The sequence below is a fragment of the Neofelis nebulosa genome, chromosome 7 (genome assembly GCF_028018385.1).
Source record: "Neofelis nebulosa isolate mNeoNeb1 chromosome 7, mNeoNeb1.pri, whole genome shotgun sequence".
Lineage (NCBI taxonomy): Eukaryota > Metazoa > Chordata > Mammalia > Carnivora > Felidae > Neofelis > Neofelis nebulosa.
The window spans coordinates 19,322,993-19,331,290 of NC_080788.1; the positions used below are offsets into that span (position 1 = coordinate 19,322,993).

At 40.3% G+C, this 8,298-nt stretch overlaps 1 protein-coding gene across 3 annotated transcripts in view; it reads left to right on the plus strand.

Annotated features, from left to right (window-relative positions):
- ASB7 (ankyrin repeat and SOCS box containing 7) overlaps positions 1 to 6,270 on the plus strand; it is a 50,778-nt gene extending 44,508 nt beyond the window's left edge. For 2 of the 3 annotated variants that reach the window (XM_058736766.1, XM_058736767.1), the window contains exon 6: positions 4,619 to 6,270. In XM_058736766.1, the coding sequence (XP_058592749.1) occupies positions 4,619 to 4,758 (140 nt within the window). In that variant the 3' untranslated portion in view covers positions 4,759 to 6,270. Of the gene's footprint in view, positions 1 to 4,163; positions 4,586 to 4,618 lie in introns of those variants that run through there. The other variant, XM_058736768.1, reaches the window with a different exon arrangement.
- The last annotated feature ends 2,028 nt before the right edge of the window (positions 6,271 to 8,298 follow it).

The window sequence follows — 8,298 nt, forward strand, 5'->3', positions numbered from 1 at the left end:
GATGTATTGACAACAAAATAAGTACTTCTTTTTCCATCATGATCTTCCATTCCTAAAATGATACTCCTGAAAAGATAGCTCCTTAGTCTTAGAAATAGCAGTAATTACAACAAGGAGTTCTTACCACTCCTTACTATTTAGCCTGCTTTTCATGGCAAGATTAGTTCAGATCTGTATTTGTGTATTTGTGGCACCGTTGTAGAAGGACATGTCTCCCATCGTCACTGCACAGCTGTTTACACAAAGCTCTTACACCTCTGCTTGACTCGAGTCATGCAGTGATTTCCAGAGTGCCATTTCCGTCATTTTGCCCAGGGTCTTTTCCCCATAATGGATTACCAGTTGCTCCCATGGTGTCAGCTAGGTGTCTCACTATCTTAACACCAGGAAGATGGAGACCTCAGCTTCCAAGAAGAGTCCTCTTCTTTTCTGGGAAGAAGAAGTAGACGTTATCCTTACAAGTATTTACAAATTACCATTTTAATATTTATTTACCGAATACTTAAATAGCTCTTACTGTGCCATAAGCATGTTAGCAAAATTTACTTTTTATGCTGGTAGAAAGCCTGTGATGTAGGTGTTACTATCCTTGGTTCATGGATGAAGAATCTGAAGCAGGCGGCTGAGTAGCTTGCCTAGGACCACACAGATTGAAAGTGGTGGGGCCAGGACTCAGACCTGGGCCATCTTGCTCCAGGGTGGATGCTTTTAACCACCAAGATAAGCCTCTCCCATTAAAGGCCATTCTGCAGACAGGGATTATACATGGTCAAGAAATTTCTAAAAAATCAGATTGTCCCGAGATAGGCAAAGATTGCCACAGCACAACAAACTGCTTAAGGAGAAGGAAAATCAGTAGCAAATTGAGTAAAACTATCTGATATTTAGACATAGAAAGTACATCTCTCCCTGGGAAAGGCCCATGTGGAGATACCTTCTGAGGATGATAGTATTTCTGTAGCTGCATCCCTTGGATTAAAGTTGCTAGCTTATCTTTGCCTTCTTGCATTTTATAATAGACAATGAGGAGAGCCAGTATTCTGGCTGCGGAATCTTCTTAACCAGGTCATTAGGGCATTTACTACATTCCACGTTACAGCAGGGGACAGTGTTGCCAAACTTTCTGCCACTAATGAAAGATTCTCCTTTCCTCCAGCTTCTAGTAACATTTGAAACATTCTTTTAAGTCCTAACAGCCTCCTCAGAGCCCTTCCCTACCACCTGGTCCCACTGATAGAGCCACATATTTTAGATTTTTTTTTTTTTAATGGCAACACCCTGCTTCCGGGTCCCAGGATCTCAGTTATCGAATGCTACAAATTTTAGTGCCTTCACACAGTAATGGTGGATTATTTTGCTTCTCTGTTCCATCTGGAGTCACTTGACTGGGTCCTCTCCACTTTGAAAATGGTTCACTCCAATGGCTGGCAGTTTGGTGCTGGCAGTTGGGAGCTCAGCCAGGGCTGTTGGGCAGTGAGTGACCTCAGTTCCTTTTTATAGACTGCTTGGACTTCTTCGTGGCATGGGGGTAGCTGTGTTCGCAGAGTGAATGTCCCAAGGGCCAGGTGAAAGCGTGTCCCCTTCTATGACTTAGCCATAGTAGTCACATAACATCACTTCTGCCATAGTTTCAAGGAAAGGGTACCTTAATGGTGGTAGTTCTCAGTCTGTACAAAAAGAGCATGAGGCATAGGTGAAGGTGTAGTTACTTTTGGAGAGCATGGTCTCCCACAAAACAGGACTATCAGAAGATCCCCATACATAATATTCCTTTGTCTCAATCCCTTCTTTTTTCCTTAGCTAAGCAAATTCCAGTAACATAGTTTTTCTACTTTGTTGGATGATATGTTTTCATTTAAGTGCGCATGTATACTCATACATGTTAACTTTGTCCTCACCTGCTTTTTTTGCCTGAATACATTGAGCTTATTCCTTTTATTAATGTTCCGTTTGAAAAGAACCTGCCATCTATTAGGAAAATCAGATTCTTTGTTTTGAAAAAAAAGAAGGTTCATATCTAACTCCTATTCTGGTTTGCATTTGCAGATCAAATACTGTAAGCATTTATTGAAAAATGACAATGATAATTTATTCCCTTCCTAATGGTAGCCCATGAAGGGTGGTGAAAAATAATTCAAAACAGGTTAGAAAATGATTTGCTGTTGACATGGGTGGGTTTTGCAATAAGTTGGCTGGTTTATCCCTTATGGACAAGCCTGTTAAGTATTTATTCATTCAACTAGTATTTATGAGTATTGTGTCAGGCACTGGGCTTCCTTGGCAGCCAGAAGTGTTCTTGCCCTCATGGAACATTTGACATAGTGAGGAAAGTGGGCATTAATAGATAGTCACCAAATAAATGTAAAATCATAACCTTATTAAGTGCTGTAGTAGAAGAGAGCTCTAGAGTATCTGATGGGGAACCTGACTTTGTCAATCCTAATGAAGTGCTTTTTTAGCAAAGATTTGGACAATGGAGAAGACAAATCTTGGCGAGAGACACATGAGTGTGTATGTGTCACAGCCTCACATAGATCCTAGGGCAGATATCTGTAGATACCCATGCACCTGTTTTACAGGCATTTCCAGGAAAGCAGTAGCTTCTGCGATTCTGTCAAGACACCATGTCTTAAGTAACTCTTGGAAAGCACATGTTCATACAGGCTTTACAGAGCAGTTTAAGGAGCCCTTTTCATTTATGGAGAATTACTTAATTTTGAATAATGGCGATTGCTACAAACAAGGACAGTTCAAGTAAGGGGTATGAAGTACTAAGGATAGCAGTGGTTTCCCATGTAGGGCCTGGGGACCCCTGGAGCTCCACAAGACCCCTTTCCCATCTGAGGTCAGAACAGTTTTCAGAATACTGAGACATTACCTGCCTTTTTCATGTTCCTTCTTTCATGAGTGTAAGTGGACTTTTCCAGAGACGAGATGATGTGAATTTAGCACAGCAGATTGAATGTAGAAGCATATATGAGAACTCCACTATCATCTATTAAGCCAGCCTGTTAAGAACTTTGCAAAAATGTGAAAGAATGTCATTCTTCGTATTGTTTTTCTAAACATTGTTATTTTTGTGCCAGTGTTATTTATGGCAACATGTAATGAGCTTACTTTTATCTTTTTTTTTTTTTTTTTTTTTTTAATTTTTTTTTTCAACTTTTTAATTTTTATTTTTGGGACAGAGAGAGACATAGCATGAACGGGGAAGGGTCAGAGAGAGAGGGAGACACAGAATCGGAAACGAGCTCCAGGCTCTGGGCCATCAGCCCAGCCCAGAGCCTGACGCGGGGCTCGAACTCACGGACCGCGAGATCGCGACCTGGCTGAAGTCGGACGCCTAACCGACTGCGCCACCCAGGCGCCCCTACTTTTATCTTTTTTTAATGAATACGTATTTCTAAAATTTGCTTTACCTCCTAATTATTGATAGATACAACCCACATAGATGGAAGTTCTTTTGGGTCCTTGATAAATTTTTTAAATGCCAAGAGGTTTTGAGACCAATAAGTTGTGAGAACCGCTGAAGTATGGCATTCTACCTGACTTTGAGCATATTACTTAATCTCTCTGAGACGCAAGGAGTCTGTAAAATGGGGATGATGATCAAAGTACTTCCCTCATAAAAGGATGAAACGAGTTAGGGTATGTCAAGAGCTTAGAAGAGTACGTGGCCCGGAGTAAGCGTTTGGCATGTTAGCTTTTGTTATTATTCCCATTTAATATGGAAGCAGAATTTATGTGAATCCAAACACGACTGAGGCACTGCTGCTTCGAATTCTTGCCCGTGTTTGTGGTCATCTAAGTCGTTTTGGTAAAATACAGTGTTCCAAAGGGAAAGAAATTGGATTTTGTAATTTTTATTTTGAGTGGCAGCAGCGGTTTTCATTGGCACATGGCCAGGGTGTGAGGTTTGAAGACACACAGCTTCAGAATAGTGTGGAGTGCTTTCTCCGCCTGCCTCCCTGCCCTCACAGTCCAGGCCCTCATGCCCACAGCCAAGGTGTGCCGCGTCCGGAATCCTGGCGAGCAGGTGCGCAGATGTTGTTTGAGAAAGCTCCCTGGAGATCGTGCTATGTCTAGGCTCCAGTGTCCTGGATGGTGAGCTGGAAGGAGGGGCCACATTAGACAGCATTTCATTCAGCCCCCTTACTTTTCAGATGGAGGAACTTTCGCCCAGAGGGATGATTTGTTCATACGGACTCACTCAGCATATTAGAGGCATCCCAGGATGAAAACCAGCATTCTGATTTGTAATGGAAAGAATACCAGCCTTAGAATCAAAAGAACTGTTTTTAGTCTCTGCTGAAAAGCCTTTGGTGGTCATCTGACATTGAGCAGTTTACTCCCATCCTTAAGACTTTGAGTCCTTATATTTGTAACATGGAGATGAAAATATCCATCCTCCCAAGGTTGTGAAAAGCATCAAATAAGACCTCCCACAAAGGTACCCGGGATGTGTCCTCTCAGTAAGAGTCTGTCTGATCCTTTGCATGTGAAGTCCACAGAGGGGCGCATCCCTCTGAAATAAACAGTTGTTTTCAGAACTGAAAAGCCTGCCTTAAATACTGTACTTTGTAGCTTTGTAACAGTTTCTTTTTTTCTGTCTTTTTAGGACAGCCCAGAAACTTACAGGACCTGTGCCGAATTAAAATTCGACAATGTATAGGCCTTCAAAACCTAAAGCTACTTGACGAACTACCAATTGCCAAGGTCATGAAAGACTACTTAAAACACAAATTTGACGATATCTGATGTACACAGAACTGTGAGCAAGATTAGGAGTTATATTCCAGATACTTAAAAGGCTTTTTGCCTTGCACAAAGTATATCCTATGCAATTTCTGATTTGCTGTGAAGTCAGAAAGCAGGTATACACTTTTAGGTTTTTTGTTTGTTTGGTTGGTTGGTTTTCATGGTAGGGGAGGGATTTTTTTTATATATATATATATAAACACACACACGCACACATACACACACACACACACACACACACACCCCACATGCTTGAAGGTCTTAATTTGGTTTCTTGGTCCAAGTTTAAGAGGTCCAAGCTTTCTATACAATATTGCATTTACAAAACTTGTTTTTCCAAAATGACACAAGCAGGGCTGAAGTGGAGAATTTACCCTTTCCAAATTTATGGTTTCATGGGCGCGCACGACAGTATGAACCAGCAGAGCACTTGTTAAGGTTTGGAGGCACAGCTCCACCCGGGGTGGGGGGTGGGGGGGATCCTGGGTTCTACTGGAAAATGCCCGAAGAAATTTTTAAAGTAATGCTGTCACCTCATTCATTTTTAATGAGTACAAATTGGCGGTTTCAAACTGTTCCTTTCCTAATTAATGTAGCTTTCGGATGACATAAATCCAGTACCTCTGCTTTCCTGTTGGTGTGCTCTTATTTTTTAACTTATTTTTTTAACAACTGTAGTACACTACCCGGAGACATTGGAACTCAACTTCTGTCTCTAGTTGAATCGTGCTTTTAAAAAAAAAAAATTAATGGAAAAAGAAGATAACTTTATAAAGCCAGTGTGTTCTGTTTTTAAAACAGTGCCTCCGTGCAATACTCTTTCTGGTGTATTTTATCCATTATTTCACTTGATGTTTCTCATTCCACAACCGGCTCCAACATGCCCACAAGGACAGGAACCGCTACTTTTAATTTTAATTGCAGAACCATAGTGTGTCAGTTGCAATTTCCATTGTAAGCTTTGTCGTTCACTTTAAGCAGAAAATTTCATATCCTGGTGGTAGAGTCTTCCCTAAAAATAGCCCAAAATATTGTCAAACCATTTGGCTTTAACGGTTCAATAATTCGGGGTGGTTTCATGGTGTTTTCTTTTTTTCTGTTCTTTTTTTTTCCTCTTCCCAGTTTAAAAAACGATTTCTAAAGGGTACAGTTTCGAATGGGTGCGCAGTTGTAAGTCTGGTTAATTCCTGTTATGCTAATTAAACATTTCCTATTCATTTTAAGGTTATGCACAGTGAAACTCTTCTGGACGGTCGTTTTATTTTCTGGGTTGATTGGGCATACATTTGCAGTGTAAACATGGTTATGATAATGTGTACCAACGGGAAAGGTTCCAGAAGCATTAGGGATCTATGATGATGCCCTTAGAAATGTGTTCTGTGCTTGATTTGTCATCGTATTGGTTTCAGAAGAACCTTTTCAAATATCCCAGTATTGTTCTTAGTGCTTTGGGAAATTTCAAAATATTTATACACTAGTAATAAATTTGTTATCAGAAGTTTACAAGATGAAGGGCTTCTCTCGTCTGAATTTCTAGTTTTAAGTCATTCAGTATAAAACGTTTTCATCTGGAAAGTGCAAGCAGAATTAAGAATCTACTCTGGCTTTACATTTTTTAGAGAGCCAGCAGCGCCATTTTCTCAAGCACAAAGTCTGTTCTCTTGGATGCGGAGTAGCTTTGGTGTTGGAGTATCTGATCTGCTGTAGGCATTGCATAGGTTTATGAAGAACAAGAATGGGCAGCTTTGGAAACAATGATTTGGGGATTGCTGATGGGGTACATGGACTCTTTTGCGGGGAGCCAGTGAGAACGTGGCCAGTTTTATAACCATTCCAAAACTAACTGGAACTTGATGGATAGAAATGGGTCATCTCCATCTTCCAAGAGAGAGAGTCCCTTTTGGAAGTGAACTGTGTTCTCATTCTTTTAACCAGTGCCCAAGTCAGAACTGAGACATACTTGCAGCATCAGGGGCATGGCATGGCCAGAAATGAATTGAGTGTTACTTCCCCCTCAAAGCCCAGGCCTTTAGGGAGGCAAGGAGCTGGGAGGGCGCCTGGGACCCTGCACTCTGAGCAGGAATATTAACATTACCGTCACACAGGGCTTCTTTCCTCAAACGTGTGTATTCATTTATTCAGGTAGATTAAAATGATTTCTTTCCCCAGCCATTTGGAGGTTTCCAAACTAAGTTAGCCACTGAGTGTGAGTCAGGGAATTCCAAGTAAGAAGATCAGATTAAGGTAAATTCTTTGTTCTGTATTGCTGCTGCAACTTCGGAAAAAAATTATGAGAGCTCTTCCTGGAATTGAAATTTCTATTTAATGAAGAAGTGGATAATTCCATTGTTTATTGTTTGAAGTTTGATTTACCTGGAAGCTTAAAGAGAATGTTTTGGTTTCGTTAGTGAAATCCCAATCACATACCCTATTCAACCACAACTAAAACTTCAGTCTCAAAGGTGGTAACCGGTAGAATACAGGGACGATCGTGCAGGTCCGCATTTGAATTTAATTGGCAGGGATGCATTCTGTGGTCACGTCATGAGTAGAGAGAACAAGTATTTTCAGAAGATCAACTGATTGGTTTTTCCTGAATCTTCACCACAGTGTTCCAACATTATCAAATTTGTCACTGAGCCTTCTATGTTCCTTTTGGAATTTATTGTTTAAACCTACTCTTAAACCTTTATAAAAATATATTTGGCAAGTACACCAAAGAAACCAACTCATAAAAGATTATGATCATTAATGAACTGCCAACCTCATCTTTTGAAAACAGATTTTTTTTTGTGTGTAAATATTTGTGTTTATAAATGTACAGCAGAGTTAAGAGTGTTTTTTAGGTTATTTAATTCCCATATTTCTAAACTATTTACTACAGAATAATCCACGCTTGTTAGTTTGGAGGACTTGACTGTTTTGTTTTTTTTAATTCATTATCAGTCATGCTTGGAACAGCATTTCCGCTAGAGAATTCAGTGTTCTGGCAGGAGAAAGAGTCCACATCTGGAGCCTGAGGAGTCTAGAGTGATTTGTCAGACGCACACCCTAAGAGACAAGAATGTATAGTTTCATTACCAGAGTGGACCGTATGCAAACAGATTCTAACTTCCCTGCAGGTTTGCTCAGTAGCCCAGAATGTGATTGGGATGAGGCCCTTTGCCCACAAATTTAGCTTTCATGTAACTCCTAGTGTTATATCATAATGTATTTTGTTCTTCCTTTGTAATGTAAGTTTTGCTTTGGGTCAATTTGAATTAAAAAAAAAAAAAACTTAAATCTGGTTTAAAACCCTTTCGGAATTGTGTTTTATTTCTAGTCTACCTTAGCTTTTTCATATTCTAGGCTGTTCGGTGAAAAGAAACGAAGATCTGTCTTTCATTCGTCGGCATTTTAGATCATTGGGAACTGTATGGAGAGCGTGATCCAGAAAACAGCATCAGTTTAGATCAGAGAAGGCAACTCTTGCCCCCTCCCCCAATCACTTATTTCGCCATGTTCTGCATGTACCACCACAAAAGAGTGTTGATTGAGCAC